Genomic DNA, 24,204 nt, shown 5'->3' on the forward strand with positions numbered 1-24,204 from the left:
TAGAAAATTTTAAGTGCTGTGTTCAGCATGGATGTGGTAGTGGCTTAAGATGTTTGTATCCAAGATACTTCCTTATTTTTCAAGGCCTAAGCAAATTATAGGGTTGCAGTGGACCTTGACCTCTAGTTCATCTTTCTGTCCTGTGATCGGATCAACTTCTACCAGTTCCTTATATCTGTTTATTGAACTGCTTCTTAAAACCTGTAGCTTGATCCAATGTTTTATTCTCCTTATCTTTGAAGGCTATTAGGAAATTTGAATCTTCCTGCCTGCAGGTTAAGGGCATTACTTATTTTCCTGCAAATCATGTCACAAAAAAATTTGTTCTCTTTCTGTCTGCAACAGCCTTTAAAGCATGGAAATTTTCTATCACACTTGAAATAAATAATTCTATTTTACCTAACCTGAAGAAACAAGGTTCAGTCAACATTTTCTTGTAGGTCTTGTTTTCTTGGCTTCTAATCTTCTAATTGCTCTGCTTTAGAGGTTCTCTGCTTTTTACTGTTAGCTTTTTTCCCTTGAAGCATGATTTCCTTCAATATGATGTTTCACAAGTACTGAATGGAGCAATAGGATTGCCTTACAAGCCCATCCATCACATAGTATTTGTCTATATCCATCACACTGTAATGTTTGCCTTATTTATAAAAAATATGATGCTCTTCACTTATAATCAATGTGTGATGCAGAATAAACTTAGGCATACTTTTCTGAAGAAGAAACCATTTTTCTTCCATATTGTTTTGTCCATATAATTACTCATATTTTAATGCAGGGACTTCTACCAGTCCTCTTTACTTTGTGCTTTTGTGCTGTTTTTTTCCCATGTGCTACCTCCAGTTTGCCAAGGTAATTGGGAATTCTTATTCTGTACTCTCCTGCCATTTATTTCAGTCTGGCTAGCAGAGTAGTCTGGCCTTGCCTCTGTTCTTCTAACACATATAGATGTCATCTACAAATGAGTAACAATTAATAAAAGAAACACTCCAGATCACTGCCCATTTTTGAGAAAAACACTACATATAACTGGATTCGGGACAGACACTGTGGAGCCTTATACAGTATCAGCTTCCATTGTAACTGTGAACTCTGATAGTTCTTCCCTGATTTTCTGAAATCAACTGAACTATATTTTCTGAGCTGACATATGACGTGTCATTCTAGGCAATATTGAGAACATTTATGAAGTTGGGCAACACACATTGCCAGAGAGCAGAGAACTGACTCTTATCTGATTTTATAAAAGGTCATTTGTTTTTCCTCTGCCAAATCCAAAGCTCTTCCCATTTCCTAGATAGAATTCCTGGCTTTTAGAAGCTGTTCTTAATGTATCCTGTATTATTACCTTTTATGTTGTTTTACTTCCTCTGGAATATGACTGTCATGCAATACCAAGCAACAACAACAACAAAAATGAAACATTATTACACGTTGCAAGTGTTTAGTGAATATTCATCTGAAAACTCACATTATTCCTAGCTCAGGACTGAGCCTGTCAGCAATTCAAAATATTCAGATAAGAAACCAAAGCACTTTACATTTAAAAACTACAAGGGAACATGCAATTTTTGTCCTGCAGGAAAGTGCTAAACTGTTTTGCTTGCATTTAGAGAGTGCGACAGATAACATAGCTACTCCCACTCTAAAATGTGGCTAGAGATATGCACAAGATACCTTGGCTGACCTTTCTGATTATAAAATGGATGACTCTTCATACTATAGAGTATGGATGATGTTAGGGTATGAGGGAGCAAACCAAGGATCACAGATACATATCAGTTAATTAAAGAAGAATATAGCTAGGTTGTACTTTGTTGGAGAAAGTGGTACACAGGCAGAAAAGGGTCTTTTTTTTTTTTTGGCCAAAATACTGGTGTCAAAGAGTTGTGTAATAATTTAGCAAGCCAGCTGTTGCGTGTACTGAGGTTTCAGTTTTACAGACTTCAGTGCAGAAAACTCGTGCTTAGAAATGTCCATGTCCAATGCATGCTCTGTATGGTGAAAATCCTTTATTGCTCCCCTCCTTCTGCCATTACAACAAAAATATTTTAAACATTTAGTAATACTGAAATAACAAATTAATATAAAATAAATAATAAATATTTAATAATATTTATATATTAAATACTGTATAAAAGCTCAGCAATTCCCTTCCAAACCAAACAATTCCCTTCCAGAGGTACTGCAAGGATGACTATATTACAGGTCCTTGAAAATGTATGATAGCAGAACCATTCAGGTACTGAAGATCCAAACCTGATGTTATACCTGGAATAAAAATAGAGAGATACATTAATTTTTTTTCCATAACATTTGATAATATTTTGAGTGCACAAGAGTAATTTGCTATATTTTTAGCTTCTTAGGCTCTTTATAATAGTTGTGGGAGTTTTCTTTAGTAGAATTCTACCCCTTGCCATTCTGGCTCAAATAAACTGGGAAGCTAAAAATACAACAGTTTCATTCAAACTCTATGGGAATAAGATGGCCATGACATGCCTATAACTCTCTCTGAAAATGCCTTTTGTCTCTGGAGAGATCATATTGAGATCGTTGTGAGTAATACATTGTGGGAGTTTTTCCCTTTAACACAGCTGTTGTTTTAATCATGTGCCAAGGACTTAAAACAATTGTGATTTATCAGCTAGGGAAGCAAAAACTTGATGTCATACTCCTTGCCAGATTTTGTAAGACTGAATCAGTATTTTTGTCTATTTTTATTTGTCTTGAGGAAAAAATATAGTTTCTATTTTGTTACCTTGTCTAAAATTAGAAAAATTGGATTGGGGTAGAAGTAGACTTTGTACACGGTATTATAATACTGAAATAGTAGATGAAACAAATTAAACAATTAGATTAGTAGATTAACAAATTAAATTTTAAGATAAGGCCAATAGTAAAAGCTTAAAAATTATTTGCTTGACTAGAAAATATAATTTTTATTTATAAATTTATAAAGTTAGATAGTGGCTTTTTTATATTTATCACCCTTTCTCAATACATAAGTCCATGCATTATTATACTGGTGAGATGGCAGTGAGCTTGGTAGCCTCATGCAGTGTCCATTCTTCTTCGTTCTTCATTTTTCCTGTTAGTACATGGAAAGGCTTAAGAAGAGTTCGCTATCATTGTCATTTGGCAGTAATTACCTGCTTGTGTGAGCTGTTACAGTTATAGGTAAGAGAAGACAAGAAGATTCCACTAGCAGGCAAACATGCTCTCTGAGCTCCATGACACAGCTGAAGGACATAACATTTTATTTTATTATTTATTATTATTAATTATGGCGGAAGGAGTATATAAATTTTAACCTCTCCTCCTTTCTCATTCTTCAGTGGCTCTGTGATTGAGGTGTGTCAATGCTCTCTCAGGCTCACGGTGTGATTGTTGGGTCTGTCCTGTGCACTTGATGATCCTTGCAGGTCCCTTCTAACTCAGGATATTTCATAATCTTTCCTTCTGTGGTACGGAGAAAAAGAGGACTTCCTCACTGGATGCAAATGAAGTATGTTTTACCGCCTTTCAGACCATATTCCTTACTGTCATGTTACTAATGTTTTGCTTGTTTAATACCAGGAGGAAGATCAGTCTTCTCAGCATGCTGAGCCGTTGCTAAGAGAACCCAAATTCCAAATCCAAAGACCTTGTCTGAGAGTAATTAAGCTGCAAATTTGAGTATCTGTGCTTACAAAGGATTTAGACATAACCTTCTGTTTTTCTGTGGAGCTGTTAGCAAAAAGTGCGATTTTAAAACCAATCAGTGCAGTTTTACTGGGGCACTTAAAATTGCTCTTACTTTTTATTTTACATTCAACATTTCTTTTTGCTGAGTTTTTTTTTTTTTTTTTTTTTTTTTGTTGTTGTTGTTGTTAATGTCATTCTTCCCAAGGTTTGCTTTTCATCTTCAGTCTTGTTTGACGCCTTAAGGTGTGGATAAAGTCTACAGTTTAGCTTCCCTTTCCTTCCTTTCATCCTAGCTGACATGTATGAAAATTTTGCTAATTTCGCTGCCAGATCATAGAAGGATCTGGTGCTTCCAGAGGCAATGGCTTAGCTGGTAGCTGCCTTATTCAAATAGATAAAGAATAGTTTAAGAAATAGGTGACATGAGGATTGAAAATAAAAGAATAATTAAAGGAAAAGCACACAGTAGTAAGAGGATAGTAATTATTACTGGCTTTGTTCAAGATGCGTGATGAGTCAATTCAACTACATCAGTTTAGGCGTCCTTATCCTTTTCCCCTCCGCTGTTGGTCATTATCATTCAGAGTGTCAGATTAGAAAAGGGCCTGATTTTTGCACCCCATTCTGGAGACACCTTAGCATATTCTGAAGTGCTATAATCTACCTTAAGATTCCTAATTTTATATGCTTAATTTTATTTTTACTGCTTTAAAATGTAAAATTTATGAGTTTTCACAAGAAAAAGAGACCATCCCTCCCTAAGCTTTTCCAGTAGAGCCCTTAAACTCTTCCATCATAGCTCATGAAACTACAAGTTATACATACAGGGGATTAAAACTAGGGGATCCACCATATTAAATTCACTGCCTGTAATTTTGTGCAGGTTATCTGATAATTCATTTTTTAAAAGCCTCAGTAAGTTCACAGAGTCCAAGTGACGTATGCTTCCCTCTTCAGGTGTCAGTGATCACGGAAGGCATTTCTTCCTCTTGGTATTCCTTGTGATACCCCCTCTCAAGTAGCCTAATCACCCTCTCTTCTGGCATGTACCATGCTTTGGATACCATGAAAACAAAGGGCGGGGCAGTTGGGAACCTGATTTTCATGTTGACGGTTCCTACCAGTGAGAAATCCCTTCTAGTAGGTCAGATTGGTTGGAATCAACTTTGCTGAGAGATAAGCTTTAAGCATTAGATGAAAGTAGAATAGTTAAAAGAAAATTCACCTACAGCAAGGTTATTTAGTTGTATATTATTTCACTTTAAACTTGTTTTTTGCATATTACCTATACCTTAATTGTGTTTTCCTGACTTTTTCTCTTCCATGCTGCCCCAAGCTAGACTGCCCTTGTCTGTCTGTGCCTTGCAAAGGAAACTTCTTTTTTCACTTCCAGCAACTAAATACTTGAAATCAGGTAGTATTGTGGAGAAGCAGAAAAGTTTCCCGCCTTCCTTCTTCCCTTTGTTTCTTTCTTCTTTCCTGATTAAATTGATAACGTTTTTTACTGTATACTCAAATTATCAAACATTTTCTTCTGGCTGCTTACATGTTTTCCCATCTCTTGAAGGCTATTTTGGTTAAAATAAACCAAAAATTACGATAAATATTAAATGCATTATATTTTTCCTAGATTTACAGGAAATGTGAAAGGCTAAATAATGATATTTGCAATCTAGAGAAGTATGCCCATCACACATTGATCTTTCTGGTTTTTAGCAGCCAGATTTTACATTCTTTATTCTGTCAAATCAACCAAGCACTGTGAGTGAACAGTGTATTGTATAAGGTGCAGATCATATGCATGAAAACAGGCTAATTATGCTAACATTTAAACGGTAAATTCATTATAAAACTCTTCAGAAGGAAAAACATTATGATACAATTGTAGAAACTGTAGCTCTCTTACAAATAGGATTAGTTTATATACTATTCTACAAGCCAGGTGTTTATTTCCAAACACTTGTGGTTTGCACAAGTAAACACAGACTCATAGCCAAGGAGAAGGTTGTCACCCACATAAGCATAGCAAAAACACAATGGCTGCCCTGATGATGTTGATTACACTTGATTTTTGGTTTTTGCATCTGTGACTTCTGTCACATTTTTCTTTTTTAACCTTTGAACACTATGAGCAATCCAGCAAAGATGGTAAGCATGATTTCAGCTTCAACCTAAGTGGGATTTATCTGCTTATTTTAGAGACATCTAAATGGTGTTCTGAATTATTTGCTGATTTCAAAGCCTGCACTCATTCACCATGTGAATTTACCTTTTAACTTCACCAGGAAGAAGATTAGCTAATCTTTCAAAGTATTTCTTTGTTTTTAAAAAGAGTAATTAAATTTTCCATATTTATCTTGTGGTATTTCCAATGCTCACTAATGAAACAAGGCAGGTGATCAAGGTCAGGTGCACTCTTTCACTGCTGCTTAGTGTGACTCAATATAAATGCATTTTCTTAAAAATATGGGTTTCCTTTTTTTTTTTTTACTTGTTTTCCCCTGTAGACACTGCATGTGGCTGCATGTGTGGTTGAGACTGTTTTATTTCTGACTTAATTTTTTTTTTTTGTTTCCTTACATGTGAAAGGTTTTGAATCAGATATAGAACAGTCTGTATCCAACCAGAGGAACTGAAAATTAAAGCATTCTCTCGTGCTGGGTTGAGATGGTGGTTCAGTTGTACCTGTTTACCACGATGCTGGAGTAAAGCATGTGGATACAGACTTTTCCAGTATTATTTTGTTCTGTCCAGTAGATTGAAAAAATAATAGTTCTGTCAATTTGAGACGGCATAGTCAGCTGTTCCCCTTTTAACAAGTTTAGAGGTTGGCTACTTATTTTGATGAGATCCCAGTTCTGCAGCTTTAGAGAGCAGATGTTCCTGGTGTAATCTGATAGTAATTTTTACTCTATTTTCTAATTTGTAGTCAAGGATAGATGATTTGATGAGACCAAGGCCTCTGTGAAACCTCCACCCTACTTTACCTCAAGCTGATCCCTTGACCTCAAAGAAAGAACAAACAGTTCTGCAGTTTGTTTGCACTTTTTTGGTTTTTTTCTTTATTTTTTTTTTTTTTGTTTTGCATATGTGTGCTGTACCTTAGTTGTATTCAGATGAATACAGAGCACCAATGAGATAATTTTGAAGAGGCTTTTTCATCCTTGCTAACCTTTGTCAATGGCTGGTAAATCATTTCATAGAAGATTTAAGCACACATTTTTTTAGGGCAAATTGGAATAGATGCTTTTTGGCAGTAACAAATAATGGTATGCTAAAATTGCTTGTTATGAGAATTGAGATGTAGAGAGCAATAAATGAGGAAGAGGAGCTCTGAAGGAGACAATACAATAACAAGCTTGGTTTCAGCATGTGGTAATTTTAGAATTTTTCATGTCAAGAAGTTTTTGCACAAATCAGTAGACATGCAGCTGGAATAAGCAACTGATTTATCCCTGAGGTACAATTAATTATTTGAGGATTGTTGCTTCTGTTTTATGTTGTTTGTTTCTTAACTGGCCCTGACTGTCATAGATCTTCTGTGCTTAGACCTTTTTAATTTTGTAAACCTCATTTTGTGCAGTCTATTGGTTAAACATCAGCACAAGCACACAAAACCAGATGGCGTTATATTTCTTGGCCTAAGAGCAAGGAAGTCAAGGCACTTGTTCATATTAATATATCCCCTTTTGTGGTTGCTTTATTTTTTCACTATTTTAATTAGTCTACAGAAGTTTTAACTTAAAGAGCTTGCGAATAAATGTGTGGCATAGAGATGTCAGTTCCAAAATCTGTATCAACACTTTTATGAAAGGTTATGATGGTAACCCTGCTATTTTTTTCCCAAGGCGTTACAGTAATTTTTGTTATGTCTGTGCATAACTGTGTCCTTACTTTCCCTCTGGTTTTACAGGGCACAATGACTACATGTGTCCTGCTACCAACCAGTGCACCATTGACAAGAACAGAAGGAAGAGCTGCCAGGCCTGCCGACTGAGAAAATGCTATGAAGTGGGAATGATGAAAGGTGGTATGTACACAGCCATCATCGAGTCTTTAGCATTGCTGTCTTCCTCCCTGCCTTTTAATTTCATTGGGCAGCTGATAAGGTTTCTAAAGGAGAAAGCTACTGATTTGATTGAGTTGAAGTCTATTAAATCAAAATTATTTTATTAAATAAAGAAAGAAAAGCTTCCAAATATAACGTTATCTTTTCCAAATGTGCATGAAAAATAAGAGGACCGTTGATTTCAATAGAATTAGAATTCCTCTGTTATTATTTTTAACTCAGTATTTTTTTGGTCTCTCATGGTAGACTTCGGATCCTGCTGAATGAAATTTAACCCAAGATTTTGCAGCATTTTGCAGTTTAGTATGAAGAGCATTGATAGTCTCAAATCAGTCCATATTTGTTAAATAAACTTCTGGATATATAATTCTTGTTCTGTGAATCCTGGAAGGGAAAGTTAATTTCTCTGTTCTGGTACTGTGCACATATTTTAGATGCAAATTAATTCAACCCAACAATATTAAAGGCTTACTCATTTTATAAGAACTGAGAAAAATGCCACTTTCCTGGAACATATGTAATAATGATGGCTTGTTGTAGCCTGCTAAAAATTTCAGATTGCTTTTATCAATGAAGAATAATCAGTAGCTGTATGTAAACTTATATCTATAAGGAAAACTTAGCAAACTAGTATGTGCTCAGAGCAGAAGGGATTAAATCCCAAGTGTTTTATATGTAAAGAACTAGTTAGATTACAGACTGGTTCTTCCTGTCTTTGGCACAACTAATGCCTACTCATGCAACAGAAAATCTGTTGCAACAGAGAAGTGTAGCTCATCAGGTTAGTCCTTTCCTCAACAAATCATTTGTAAGTCCAGCAAGCATAGGCCAAGTCTGGGAATCTTAGGAGAAAAAGGGAAAGACTAAATAAAAAATGATCAGTTGTTGCTGCACTTGAGATAGGACCTGGATTTTTCTCAACTCAAGGATTAGGAAAGAGCTGAGACAGATTTTATTAATCTCAATTTTGGGATGCAGTCAGGAGGAAGACGTAAAATCTGCTTTTGCTTCTAGAAGTTAAGACAATGGTTGATTTTTTCATGAGATTTTATTTATTTATTTATGATTGTATATGATCTGAACATCCTGGTTTATATGGCTAGAACTCATTGAAGGTTATGTCGTTAATATCACAGCTATGACCCAGAAAAGACAGAGGTTCAAGAAATGCAAACTAAAATTAGAGAATCCATAAATGAATACACCTTGCAGATTTAACTTTGACCTTTGTACATATGGCAGATCACAGCTAGGATTTATAATTATGCTTTATGTTGATGACATTATATTTTCATTTGGCACATTTACATCCAGTTATGCTTACGTGTATTTAATTAATGGTCCACTGTACTAGCTTTGTGTTTTTCGTTCTCTTCTCTTGGATGCAGGTTCTAATAAGTTTTTGATTATTCTATATGTAACTTTTAATCTCATAAAAATTGTAAAGATTTCTCAACTAGCATTTTTTAGATTGAAGTAGTCCAAAATAAATACTGCAATTCTGTCTAAATTTTCTTTCAAATATAAATGTTCTTGAATCTTTATTTCATACAGTGGTTCTCACCTGAGAAAAGCTGTCTGCATTTCATCCTTTCCTGTCCTTTTACAATGTTGTAAGATTTCTATAGTCACTACAGGAATAGGCAGTTACAAAATAGTGTTGTGGTACTTTTATTGTTTTGTTCTTTTGTCGTTGTTGTTTTCTTCTTTTAAGAAACTAAACTTGCAGTTTGTAAACAAGGAGACAAGGATCAGCATAAATTGTATCTGCTCTAATAGTACTACTAATAATGCATGAAATACATCACTGGTTCATAGGCAACAGTTTTAAAATATTTATTTTATTAAGTCTTGGAAAATAATCTTGAGATCCCTCAGTTACAAGTAATAAATCTATCATACCTACAGATGGCTTCAGGGAAGGTCATGTGCATGAATAAAACATTCATGCTTTTTCTGGAGTCTTTGTTGATCCCCTATTGTCCACATGGATATGTGGGGAAGAAAAGCCTTTCTTCTACATTAGTTGTCACATTTCCCTCAGATGAAGATAAAGGTTAAGTAAATATTCTTTACGTTATGCTATCTGCCTTAACTTTTAAGTGACAATGTTTACATGCTTTTGGTTTTTAATTATTTTTTTTTTCCCTGAGGAGAGCTATGAAGATTTTCTCTTTAAATAGATATAATAGAACTTTTCTTCAACATACTAAAATCATGTAGCTTAGTGGTTGGGTCAAGGTTTACACTGTTGTACAATAAATCCTAGTTCTTATGATCAAATCTTTCAGTTTAAATAATCACCCCATGTTCATGTTGAAGGATTTGCCTTTTTTTAAGGCATTAATTCCATCATACTCTTGAATATTTGTGTCCTATCTCATTTTTATCTCTGTCTCCACAATTTCCTTATGATGATACAACTTTTAGATATGGTGGAAAACACATGCAATCTTTCTTTCCTCTAAATGTAATCCCAGTTTTCCTTCTGCACTTAATTAGCTGAGGTTTCTCAATAAATTGTAAAAGTTGCCAACTTGTGACTTTCATCTGCCATTTAAGTGATATGAATAACAACCGATATTAAATATGGAATTTCAGTAAATATTGGGGAAGGTAGACAAAATCTTGATTAAGTGTCTCTGGTTAATTCTAAACATATGATATAGAATATGGTTGCTGAGATTTCCCTCACAGGAGGTCACTTAATGCAGAATGAAAAAGTCCACATATATTATTTTTAGTAGAGTGGACACAACTGAAACATGTTTTAGAGGCTTCATGTAGAAAAAAATGGAGGCTTCAAGTGGCTCTTGAACTGTGTGGTAGGAACATTTACTTATGAGTTCCTGTGGAAATTTTATTGATTTTTTTTTTCTTCCTTGTCCATGGGTCTTTTAAAAACTTCTTCCAGTACTGAAGAGTTATTTTTTTTCTCTCCTCTTGTGTTTGCAAGTGTTTCCTTCTGCATCTGTTACTGTGCTGTTTCAAGAGACAATTAGACTGCAAGAATCTCTGCTGATGCAGTCAGCATCTGAGGCATAATTTACAGCTGTTATATTTTGTCCAAATGCTTCATTCTCTCTTTCTGAAAAAGCCCAAAGGACATAAAAATTATGTGTTATTTTTTAGTCTGTGCTCCCCTGTTTGTACGTGTAGATAAAGGGGGCACATCGAATAAGATCATTGCCATGTCCATTTTACTTCTGTTCCATAGCAGGAGGGAGAAGCCTTGTTTTTGTTTACTATCTGCTGATGCCTTCTTGAACCTTGTTTCTGTTCTGATTTGGAGAAGTGCACTCCAACTTTCACATGATGGAGAGTCCCAGCTTTCAAATGGAGTTACAGCAGTTGCAACCCTGAGGCTCCAGCCATATGTGTGGATGACCTCTGCTCCCATACAGACCTAGTTTGCTGTTTCTCCATTGTTTTAAAAGCTTTCTGATGACTTGGGCCCAAAGAAACCAAAAGCACCTTATTTTATTGTTTTTTATTAATTTTATTAATTATTTTATTTTAATTATTTTTATGATTTTTATGATTTTTTAATGATTTTTAATGATTTTTAATGATTTTTTATTATTTTTATAGTGTGGTAAGTGAATGAGGGTTTCTAGGAGTTAGCATTCTTCCCCTCCTTTCAATGTGTGACAAGACAGATTTATCATTAAGTGCTGTGTGGGATCAGAGCAACAGGGTGCTAGAGGAATTCGTGGCTATGGCAAAAAATTGCCATAATGCTAAATGCCGGACACCTAAAGAAAAACCCATTATTTACCTGATAGTCCATATTTAACTACCCTGACAGCTACATAATTCTTTCAATTGTTGAGTGCTGATGGCTTCCTAACATCAAATCATAGGAAATGTGGCCATCAAAGATCTGAGTGCTCATGTGCTAGATTCAGATGGTGATTATGTATGTGACATGGGGTATTTATTTCTTTGAACAGCCTGAAATCTCAGGTTGTAGAGAGAAGATTCTATGTACTGTTTGTTGTGATAATGAAATTACACTGTTACTGCACATTTGAAGCCTACATCCTTCAATGTCACCTTCAAAAATTGTCTGAGAATGCTTCAGAAATTACTGCTATACAGCCCAGGGAGTGAAACTCTCTGCTTGCTGTTAACAGAGTGCTAAAATCACATGCCATTTGACTGTAGAAACTTTTATTAACTCTAGAGATTGGAGTCTCTAGGCTTCAGTTTTTCTGTTACATTCTTTAGAAATAGCTACCCACCTCTAAGCCAGTCTGGGTGCAACAGTCTGGCTGAAATTTAAGATAAATTTTTACAGGGAAAATGGAAAAACCCAAATATTTCATGCTCTCAGAGAAGGACCTTGCTGATTTTCATCTTTAAATGGAAAGAGCTATGCTTCCTCGCTGAATTCTATATTTATTCATGCAAAAAGGCTAGAGAGTTATTAAAATCATTCTCAAAGTAGAAGTAAATTGATGTCTGATGCAACCACTGGACAGGCTCAAGGTCTTCTACATTTTCATGTAATTATCTTTTAATGAACTACTATATTAAAAAGAGACATTAGTGAATGAAGGAAAATGGATTGTGGATGTGAAATGATTCTGGTTTGTTCAAGGAGAACCTCAGTGATATTTATTAGACATACTGTTCTGTACTAAGCCAAATAACTGTGTAGGTGGGGCCTGATAAATGTATGAGGAAATGTACTCTTTCAAGTTGTAATTGTTGGGCTGAAATCATGTACTCATGAACATTTGAAGCAAAGTTTTGTGAGTTTACAGCAGTTTTCTGGGAAAATAAGGTGGAAATGAAATCAGATTTTTTAGTGAATTTTTTTCTCTCCTCTTTGCCCACATGCGAAGGGGATCACTGCCATAAAATTGTCTCAAAATACAATATTCCTGTGTTCTGCCCCCAAAATTAGAAAGAGAGATCATTGTTGTGAACACCTTTGCCAGAAATGATTTATCTTCCTATGCCACTTCATAAAATGATCTGTGCAAGAAGGAAGTCTAAGAGGTCTTTTGTTGAGCCATCTGCTCAAAGCAGATTCAACAATTAATTTATACATGGTTAAGATCCTTTGCAGTCAGGTGGAAATAGGATAAAATGGGACAAATTGTCTTATGCTTGGTTATGTGCCATAACTGGATATGTAAAATTTTTAATGTTTAGCTCTTGAACACTTGTTTGAGATTGTAAAGCTGATTATAGTTGTATATTTGTTTACACTGGCTTTTTGGCCTTTTCATACTTTTTTCATTACTTGAGTAATTTCTAGAGTACTAGAGCTATAAGAGAGCTCAAGAGGGATTTTTCCAAAATAATTTAGTGGTAGGACAAGTTCTAATGGCTTCAAACTGGAAGAGGGTAGGTTTGGATGAGATTATTAGGAAGATTCTTTTCTCTGAAGGTGGTGGAGAGAGACATGGAGCAGGTTGCTCAGAGACTTTGCCCCATCCCTGGAAGTGTTCAATGCCAGCTTGGATGGGGCTCTGAGCAGCCTAGTCTGATGAAAGGTGTCTTTGCCCATGGCAAGGAGGTTGGAACTAGATGATCTTTAAGATCCTCTCCAACCCAAAGCAGTCTATGATTCTGTGATTGTATGATTGTTCTTCTCTTGGTTAGACATTTACAGTTCAGTTCTAGCACTCAGTCCTGGTATCAGGCCAAATACCTCCAATGCTAAATTAACTTAAGTAATTTCTAAAATGTAGCAATTAAAATTTCTTGTTGTCTTTGAGATTTATACCAATGGACTCATTGTGCTAAGGTGACTGGCTTTCCCAAATCATGGTTGATGTAAAGGTAGAGAAAGTTCCTCTAAAGGCCTTAATGTGATCCCTGAAATATCTAAAGGCTCATTGTAAATATTGTCTAGAAATGGGGCAGTTGCCATACTACTGTAACCAAAACTTGGTATGAGTTTATTAGGAGTGTCGGCACTGAAAGGGATTAATTTGAATGATGGATTAATTGAACTTCTCTTGTTTCACTTCTCCATGTCCTAAGATGCTCTTTAAAACATGTGCTATGACTGCCAAAGATTGAATACAAAAATACAGATTAGGGTGAATCATGTCTTGCACCTTCATCTTTAATTAATAGATCATTGGTTCTCAAACTGTGCATTATGAATAGTCATTAGAGACCCCAAATGACATTTGCCTTCTTATTAACAGCTATTTTTTGTCACCAGGTCTTTAAAGCTTTACATGGAAGACCAGTTTAATGATCTACATTTTAGTTAGTAGGAGTTCTGAGGCACTGAGATACGTCGTGTGACTTGGTCAATGAGCAAGCTAATAGCAGAGCCAGGAGTTGAACGAGAATATCTGAATCTAAGCCCCATACTGTGACTTCTCTCTCCCTCTGTCTCCAATAGAAGGGGGTCCTGATTATAGAGGAGAAATAAGCCCCAGTTTAGAAAAGGATAAGAGATATTTTTTGAAAAAAACATAAATAGATGTACAGCACTCAGGAGTCGAAAAGACTGTAACATCCAGGTGCACAGACTGAAAACAAATCTGTTACTTATTTATAGTCCTGAATGTCTATATATCCTTGTCAGAAACCAGGCTGTTAAGCATTGTCACTTGGGGCAGGTCTGTTTGAGATCAGACATTAAATTCTGATTAATCTTTTTAGAAGATTTCAGACAATGTTTCTCATTTAAACTAATTGTTAACCCACCTGGGTTTTCAGCACAATTTACATCACTGTTTCATTTTCCGAAAGAGAAATGGGAATGAAATAAGGGGATGATTGTCTGAATTGTATTCAAAAGAAGTATTTATTAGACTATAAAATTTGAATTTAGAAAGTGGTGTTACTTTTCTGTGAGCAAATAATATATTTATATAGAGAGATTCAAGCAGAAAAGTTCCCAAAAATCTCAAAAGTCTTTAAAATGACCTTGGAAGGACCATCACACTGAGATGTGTTACAATATTAGAGCCTACATTGCAGTCATAGCTTCAGCAATCTGCATCCATTACAAATCTATCAAGAATGAAATTATATTACTGACTTCTACTTAGGTACAGCAGCTAGAGTGACCTTATGTTTTAAAGGAAGCTGTAGGATTCTGTTTTATTTCTGTTTTATTTTATTTTATATATTGATAATGAAGCATTATCAAGCTATTGAATTCAGTAGAGGTGTGCCTAATGAGGCCTACCTGTGAAGAGAAATTGCCATAAGAGGCTATAAGACAGCTGCTTTTCTTGCCTCTGCCCTTCGAACTCTAAAGCCAGTTGTGCTTAGACATTTGTGTCTGTAAGGGAACTGTTGGCTTGTTCACACTGTTCTACTTTTGTAGTCCCTTGCTTTGGCTTACAGGAGCAATGACACCAAAGTGGGCCTGCACTCAGCCCCAGAGGACTTCCACTAACTGTTTAGTAAATCCTTCCCATACTTGGGCATTTGAAGAGAGGCTTTTCAATTTCTGGCCTCTTCAAACCCCGTTTCAGTTTCAGAAAGGCAAGTTTATGTCGTAGGAAAACCTGTTTTCTTCCTTTGCAAACACTGGTGTAAAGGATTTTTGTGGCATCTCTGCCATGGACTTTTCTGTGCATTCCCTCTTAACGCTCTGATCATCAGCGGGGCAATTGACTTTGCCTCTCTGACAGATACCTTCTTATTTATAGTATCTTTTTCTTACCACATACATTTTGTCTTTTATTGCCAAGCAGGGTTTGTTTTACAAAACACTAGAGATTCTTCCTCTCTAAAACAGAGATTCTTTCTCTCTGGCAATTTTCAACAGGATGCCAATGAGGTAGGTTGGTCTTGAAGGGCAACAACATTGTTTAGAAGAGAAGATGTTTCCAAGCACATTTGAAACACTCTTGACAAACTGACAAAATTATAGGCTGTTAATGCTACAAGATTGTGCCTGTTTATAAAAGCGTCAAATCTCTCTAGTCTGGGGTCTGCTGACAAGGACCAGAAGTGTGGACAAAGAGCCTTAGGTTCAAAGGTTGTTCCAGGCTGCAAAGTTAGCTGGTAAACCATTTTCTCATCACTGTTTTCAAACCCAGTCATAGATCCATCTTTTATGTTGTCTTCTTAAACGGGAAAAAAAAAACCAAAAAGAAAAAAACAAACCAAACAAAAACAATGAACACAAACAAGCAAAAAAAAAAACAACCAAGGAAACCCCATGTGGCAACAAACTGTTGTTGACTGACCAAATTTCTAACAAGAAAGACATTGAAAAATGCTATATAAACCAGTTCACAGGGAATATATTTAGCTTGAATAAAATTTGATATTATACCTGTATCTTCAAATCTAAAATGCATGATTCTATAGTTCACACACAGCTGAGAAAATGTGATTCTAATTGGTCTCCTCATTTCCTTCCTCTAAATATTCTTGAATACTTTAAATAATACTGAAGTTATAAAAGTGGAGCTTTGTTATTAGCAATAGGTAGGAAAAAAATGGTTGTTGTATGGCTGAGATCCGATGCTCATTCAGTGCATTTTTAATTTTGGATCTTTTGTTTTAATGATCTGGGATTTATTTTTAGTTTTGTTTTAATGACATGTGGGAAAACACTAGGGAAATATTTCATAAGAATTAACATTTCTTTCACAAGCATATGCTCATAGAACCTTGAGACAGAAAGGATGTTAAAGATCATTAGTTCCAACTCCCCTGCCATGGGACTGTCATATGCACTTTTATTGTCCATATGCAATTTTATTGCTGATCAGGGTCTAATGATTTTTGATTATATATAATTACTTTGCAGTTTTGAAACCTGTCTCCATGTCCAAAAGTCTGACTGAATTTACATATGAAGCTTTATAAAGCTGCCTTTGAAAATCTTGGCTCTTGCAGCTTTAAAACTGAAGTGGAAATTGTTTTAGAGCTCTTACAAAATGCATAGTACTTCAATTTTTGCTAGAATATTGTTTTTCATAACGCTTGACAATTAAGATCCCTTTATTGGCTGGACTGTTGAATTAAAATTGATGCATTCATATATTTAAAAAATCCTTACAGAATAATTGCACTTTTGGCAAGGAAACTGTGGTTTGATAGAGTTGCCTTTTTTGGACTTAGTGACTGTGCATCACTATTATCTCTTTTTAACAGAGATAAAATTTGATTAAGTTGAAGGAGATTTGAGAGCACTTGCATTTTTCAGAGAGATACTCACTCCTGTTTAGTCCAAGAAAATGAATAAGTTTGTTGCTTGTCCATCTAGGGCTTAGGTAAAGAGTTAGTAGTAAGTTCTACAAATCTCTGATGAATATGGTAATTATGCAGGTTCAGAGACCTTTCTGTCTGTGATCATAAAAGCTGGTGATGTGATGCAGAAGAAATGCATACTCTTACTGACTTTTTTTTCAGACTTAGTCTCTACAAAATCCAATAGTAAAATTGCTATGGTTGGTTGGTTGATTTTTTTCAAATCCCAAAATAAAAATTCGAAAAATAAATTTCTGTGGGGCATCTCCTTCAAACTGGTTATGTTCAGCTTTGCTTAATGTACCACTTTTTTTGTTCTAAGGTGAAAAAAGGCCAGTGGTAGGCTTTCAGATGAATTAAAAATAAAACTATTGTTCTTATTTAACATCTGGTTTATTTGTAAACAGCTAAATATGCTTACATTTGACACCTTTCCTCTGTTACGTAAAATCCTCAGCACATCTTTGTTTTACTTAGTAAGGCAGGCCTGGACTAAGTAAAAAAAGCAAACCCAAAAAAACTCTGATCTTCCAGTAATCCATGTGATGGAGACTTAGTGCTGAAGTTGCCCTACTTATATTCATTAACCTTTAATGAATTCTGTTCTCTATCACATTTCACCTGCAGCTTTCTAACTATACCACCTTCTAATTTATTCACATTGTCAGTTTTCTTTCTCCATGGTGTGAAAAAGAACCTCTTCTTGTCAGTTCTGAGGGTTCTTGCATGGGGTATTTTCATTTGAAACCTTCTTGACTTTGAAGAGAAGCTTTAGTGTTTTGTATCTTATTCATCTTTTTGCTATTCCTGATTTTGTAGTCTTGTATCTAGCTTGCAGGCCAAGCAGACATAGTCAACTTAGATATTTCTTACACCAAAGTTGTTTCACATTACAAATCACCTTATCTGTTTTTCTCTTATCCCTTTTTCATTTATTTTTATAACTTTTTAATTTGGGAAGAACAGAACCGCATGCAGTGTTCACTGTAGTGTGCCTCATGATAATAAACTCTGTGATTTATGAAGTTGTTCTGTCCTCCCTTCCTTTCCCAGTAATTTCTGGCCTTCTATTTACTTTGTAAATTTATCTGATGTTTTAATAGTATTTTTCTAACCCCAAATTCTTGTTTATGAATTATGTCAGCCTATCTATTTATGAGTCTGTTTAACACCACAGACCCCAAGGATGGTTTCTCTTTGAAAGAAAATTTCTAGATGATTTCTAGCTGTAAAACTTGGAACATGAGAAAGTTAACAAATGCTTTAGTTTCTGTGAACCGTGTGGGCTTTTTCATGTAATTATATTTACCTGTTTCACAGGGCAATTTTAATTCAAAAAACGTTAAATTGATAGAAAGCATGTAACAAAAATATCTGTTACAAATAGAGCGTACTTGCTATCAAGTATTGCAAGGAAGTTACCACTGAGAATAGCTCCACAATGACAATTTGCCAGTATAAGATTTGTGCTTTTCTGAATAGCAAGAATCTCACCCCCTCCTCTTAACAGAAACTGTTAGGAAAGATTGGCATTGTTGAATGAAAAATGGAAACAGCAACACACTTGAGAGTTTTGGCTTAGAAATAGTTTAGTCAATGGGAAAATGTAGATAGGTTAAGTAATAGGAATGATGAAAGATTTACTGAACTCCCTTTATCTGAATAGATTAATGGAATAGAATCACAAAGCCCAGCAGATTTTGAATGAATTAAAAATAAAATGCCTAATCTCCAAATGCTAATTCAATGAAAATCTCACCATAGTTGAAGAAAAAGGAAAAGAGATTTAAAGATTCTCCCTGTTTCTTTGAGGCTGGAAAGGACTAACATTTATTTGAAAGCTTGAGATGAAAATGCTGCCAACAAAGACTGGAATTCTAAAGGTTTGAAGTTTTGTGGTGTGAAGAGAGATGAGCAAATGTTGTGTTTCCCTTTCCCTGACTGTTAGAAAGACCTGTACTGATTTCTTGCAAGTGTTTTTGTTTTGGTTTGGTTTGGTTTCAAATGTTGTCTCTTCCCTATTTCTTAAATGGTTTACATATTTATTCTCTGTAGATACTTCTCTTGTGTTTCAAGCTGGGACTAGTGCTGCTTTTTCCTATTGCATGAGAACTCCAGAATAAGCCTCATCATAAGCTGCCTTTTCCTCATATCTCAATTCCTTGTGTGCTTTCATTATTACTTGGTTGTCCTCCCTTGCCTCCTCTTGATGATGCATTTCAGTTTTTGACTCAGTCTCAAAATGCCTGTTACTCCTCCACTTGGAGCCAGACTTAACCTGCCCTTTATGGTTGGAGTCCACGTGGCCTTTATCATTATATTTTTCTTGTAACCTTTCCACAAAGGGAGATTTTGTTCCACAGCAAGGGGTTGTTTGAATTGGTATGGCTGACTTGATAATATCCTAAGGTTCAGGGTCATACAGTGCAAAGCACATTGCAGAAATGTGCAGTAATGACAATAATGGTTTCTGTTGTGGTTATTTCAGCCTTTAGACAGTAGGTCTCCCACGTTAGAATCTGAGGTCGCAATTATCTCTCCTCATACTTACGTTTATCTACTTAAATGGCATTCTTTATTGCTATATAAATTCATCTTATAATGGATATTTTCTTGAGTATTTTTTATATAATTATGAAGATCACAGGCTCAGTAATAGGATGATGTTTAATTCAAATAATTGGTGACCTTAAGCAAAAAAGATAGTTTTTGAGAGCTACTTCTGTGATCCATCTGACCCACCAACATCATTAATTTATCATTGATTATTTATTGAATAATGGTCTGCTAGAGGTTGGGACATTCTTTGAAGTTTCAGGCTATAAAAAAGTATTTATTTATTCCCAATAACCAACTTCCTTTTGTGGGGCTAAGGCAGCTGTACAGTGTCACTAGTCTAGAGTTCTGTGTGAGCCCAACTGATTTGAATTTTAGGGAGGAGTGCACTATTCCTGACGCTGTACTTTAAAAAATAGTCTTTCTGTCCAACTACTGGTGTAAGATTCCTGAAGAAGTCTTCAGAAAATAAATCAAGAATCAATGCTGCCTGGGTCTATCAAAAGCATCTGCTGTTGACTGAAGCCAAGTGTATGTAATACTTAAGTTCAAGGAAAGGAGCTCATTATATTCTTGTGTGTCTCTAGGAATCCGGAAAGACCGCAGAGGTGGGCGAGTGATGAAACAAAAACGCCAAAGAGAGGAGCAGGATTCCAGGAATGGGGAGGCTTCTTCGACAGAGCTGCGAGCTCCCACCCTTTGGACAAGTCCACTGGTGGTTAAACATAACAAGAAGAACAGCCCAGCCCTGTCCCTGACGGCAGAACAGATGGTCAGTGCCTTGCTGGAAGCTGAGCCACCCCTAGTTTATTCTGAATATGACCCAAACAGACCATTCAATGAAGCTTCTATGATGACCCTGTTGACCAACCTTGCAGACAGAGAATTAGTGCACATGATCAACTGGGCAAAGAGAGTTCCAGGTAAGGAAAAAAAAAAGCCCTGGTCAACTATAAAACCTGTAGATCACAAACACAAAAAATAAACCCATGTACTGATTTTCTGACTACTTATTTAATTCAAATTGTTAATTTAAGTATAAATACATTAACAAAATGTACAACATTAAACACATTTTATGTTATATTGGTCAATAAAATGCTGTAGTGCAATATATGCAACTTTTAAGGAAAGAGTTATTCAAAAAAAGTTATTTTCCCTACTCTAGAATGTTGGGCAGGTTTTTATTTGCAAATACTTTTTTTTTTCATAAAAAACTGATCAAAATTAAAGGTTGAAAGAGATTATCAGTCAAATCTAGTCAATTTGATCTAATCAAATTATGTTAAGTATTTTGATACCCTTAGAAAAGGATTACTCTCATGTATGTAATTTAAGCCATAAATTCAGTATTAGTACTAAGCCCGTAAGTATTACAATGATTTATTTAATTGCCAGGTTATAGTTTTGACTGTGAATTACAGCTTTTTCCCTGAATTTTGGGTTTGAAAAACAAATCCAAAATAACAGTTTTAGTATGAAATTTTTTTTTGGTACACCACAATTCCCTCATTTCCCAAAAGGAATTACAGAATTGTGGGAAATATGTTTCTCTTTGACTGTATGTTATATATTCATTCATGTAGTTCAATTAATCTATATAAATTAAATGAGAGAGCAGTTTTGTAGTTAAAGTTCATCACCTTTCAAAGTTTCAGTCTACACAAATACTCCTAATAAGTTAAGATTTAAAAATTTGGAAGACATTTATTGCACATGTCATAGTTTTACCTTGGTAAAAACACTGGCACACATGGTAATTTATAGTTCACAATTCACCGTAATTCTGATCTTTTAAGTTTTTACTGTAGCCATTTATTTAATTAAAATTATGTAGTTGCTTTAGGAAGGGATGCTAGAGATGACCAACACAGCTCTCACTCACATAGTGCATTACTTCAAAAGAATTACACCCAGGTTATGCCATTTTTCTGTTTTCCTTCATTTGAACTTGGCAAGACTGTTCCTGGTAAATCAATAACCATGTCTTTTCCAGTCCTTAAGGGTTCCCTTTCAGCCACTTTTCACATGTCACTTTGTGGGCTCCAGCTGTGATCAATGAGAACCTGTGTGTGTTTCATTTCTCATCGTGTCTTGTAAGAAATCACTTGAGAATTTTATTCTTGAGAAAGTCACGGTGGTTGAAGCCTGATCTGCAGTCTGTTCAAGTCAAGGGCTGTTCTGCTGTTAATTTAGGTATGTTTTGCATCATGCCATGACAGAAATGGTTTTGAAAAATAAACCTAGTGTTAAAGCTATTCACTATCAAAAAAGATAAATTCAAATTACCTTTCTATGGATTTTTGGAGATATAATTAGTCCCAGCCTGTTAAAATAAATTACTTAAATTTAAGATGAATATACCACAATTGTATATACACAATTATGTTGTCCAACTAGAAACATTTGGCTTCTTCCACAACTTTTGATTTTGAGAGTGTAATTAATGGAAATATGTTTAGAAATGAAGTAACATTTTCAGAGAATCAAGATCTGATTTTTATTCAGAAATCTCTCTAGAAGTGCTGGTCACAAGAGGATTAAAACTGGCAATGATCAAAAAATTTCCTGGTTTACCAAATATAAGCTTCACATTTTAAGGAAGAGTCTGACACCAGAAAATCAATTATATAAGATTATCAACTGTTTGTGTCTATCCAATATATTTTACATTTAAATTTACCTTAGTTGTCAAAATAGCTCCTAAGGAGAAACCAAGCCCAGTGACTTGACCATGTATATCCATTAATCAGTACTCCAGCAGGTGAGGTTTTATGTAGTACTGTTGAACTTTGGCTAGAATTAAAAAACAAAAATCCTTTCCCAGTCATAATTTGATCTATTAGGCACTGTAAAAACAGTTATACCAAAGGAAAACAATTATACCAAAAGCAGGGCAGAAAGAAAAAAAAAAGTTTGGGGGTTCTGAAAGTGCTGGACACCTAGCTGGTTCTTGATGCTGTGGCCTGGAGAACAGTATGCATGGACAAAAGCAGAAATTAAAGTGTTTTAGAAAGATGGTTTAAAAGAATTCAGCTCATATTGTTTATCTACCTCTACAACTGTAGGGACCTGTGAAATTAAGAAATTTGGATCTAGGTGCTTAAATATATATCTTTTTAATCTCTTATTTGGTCCCTAGGAGAGGTTGGGTGTACCTAGTTGCTGACATTAAATTTTGGAAGTACTGATCACCTTTCAAAGACCAAGTCTCTGCTTGCCAAAGTTTCCTTTTGCTGGAACTTAACTAGAATGCATATACATTAAAGGAAATATGTATGACAATATAAATTGTATTTTCACCCCCACAGTACATTGCTATTGACTACTCCATTATTATTAGGAATTATACTATACAGCTTAATCAGAGAGGATTTTTTATGTATTAGGCATGAACAGGGGAACTGAATTACTTTTCTCTGTTAAGTATTTGGTGCAACAGCATTGTGGAAATCCACTCAGTTATTTTTTCAGCTAGGGTTTCAAGCTTCAGGATCAAGGGTAAGAATATATTTTTTTCCTAAAAAGTGGGTGTCTTTTTTAGCAATAGGAAAAAAGCAGTTGCAGGATCAGCTTCCCCTACACACACTTTTCAAGCCTTGGAAACACTGTGCAAGTTAATTTACCTATATGCCAGATGTAGGAAAACAAGTAGTAAAGTCTATTTGAGTGGCTGAGTTAAAATCACATTTCATAGTGATCACAGAATCACAGGATATGCCATGTTGGTAGGGACCCACAAAGACCATTGGGTCCTAGTCCTGGCCCTGCACAGCACCATCCCCAGGAGTCACACCATGTGCCTGGGAATATTGTCCAAATTCTTGTTGAACTCTTTCAGGCTGATGCTGTGACTGCTTCCTTGGGGAGCATGTTCCAGTGCCCAAACACCTTCTTGGTGAAGAACCTTTTTCTAATATGAACCTAAACCTCTCTGGACATAATTTTAGGCCATTCTCTTGGGCCCTGTCACCACAGAGAAAGATCAGTGTCTGACCCCCCTCTGGCCTCACTAAGAAGTTGTAACTGCAGTGAAGTCTTCTTTTAGTCTCCTCCAGGTTGAACAAGTGACCTCAGCCACTCTTCATGCAGCTTCCCCTCCTGGCCCTTCCCCTCATGGCCCTCCTTTGGCTGCTCTCTAACAGTTTAATGTTGTCACATTGTGATACCCAAAACTGCCCCCAGCACTGGAGGTGAGGCCGCCCCAGCTCAGAGCAGAGCAGGACAATCCCCTCTCTTGCCCAGCTCTGATGCTGTGCCTGATGGGCCCCCAGGACAGGGTTGGCCCTCCTGGCTGCCAGGGCACTGCTGGCTCGTGTTCAACTTGCCATGGACCAGGACCCCCAGGTACCTTTCCATGGCACTGCTCTCCAGGATCTCATTCCCCAGTCTGTCTCTCAAGGTATCAAGGTTGCCCTATCCCAGGTGCAGAATCTGGCATTTTCCCATGTTGAAATTCTTATGGTTGGTGATTACCCACTCCTATAATTTGTTGAGGTCTCTCTGCACGGCCTCCCTGCCCTCAAGGGAGTCAGCAGCTGCTCCCAGTTTTGTATCGGCTGTGAACTTGCTCAGTACCCCTTCCAGTCCTGTGTCTAAGTAATTCATGAAGATGTAGAAGAGCCAAGAGAAGAGCCCTGTGGGATACCACAAGTGACAGGTCACCAGCCATATGTCACCCATGCCCCATAACCCTTTGTGCC

At 35.9% G+C, this 24,204-nt stretch overlaps 1 protein-coding gene across 1 annotated transcript in view; it reads left to right on the forward strand.

Moving 5' to 3' along the window:
* ESR1 (estrogen receptor 1) overlaps nucleotides 1-24,204 on the forward strand; it is a 161,132-nt gene that overhangs the window by 89,449 nt on the left and 47,479 nt on the right. Inside the window, exons 4-5 of the mRNA XM_058835083.1 lie at nucleotides 7,598-7,714; nucleotides 20,089-20,424. Coding sequence (XP_058691066.1) covers nucleotides 7,598-7,714; nucleotides 20,089-20,424 — 453 coding nt within the window. The remainder of the gene's footprint in view (nucleotides 1-7,597; nucleotides 7,715-20,088; nucleotides 20,425-24,204) is intronic.

This window comes from Poecile atricapillus, chromosome 3 (genome assembly GCF_030490865.1).
Source record: "Poecile atricapillus isolate bPoeAtr1 chromosome 3, bPoeAtr1.hap1, whole genome shotgun sequence".
Classification (NCBI taxonomy): Eukaryota; Metazoa; Chordata; class Aves; order Passeriformes; family Paridae; genus Poecile; species Poecile atricapillus.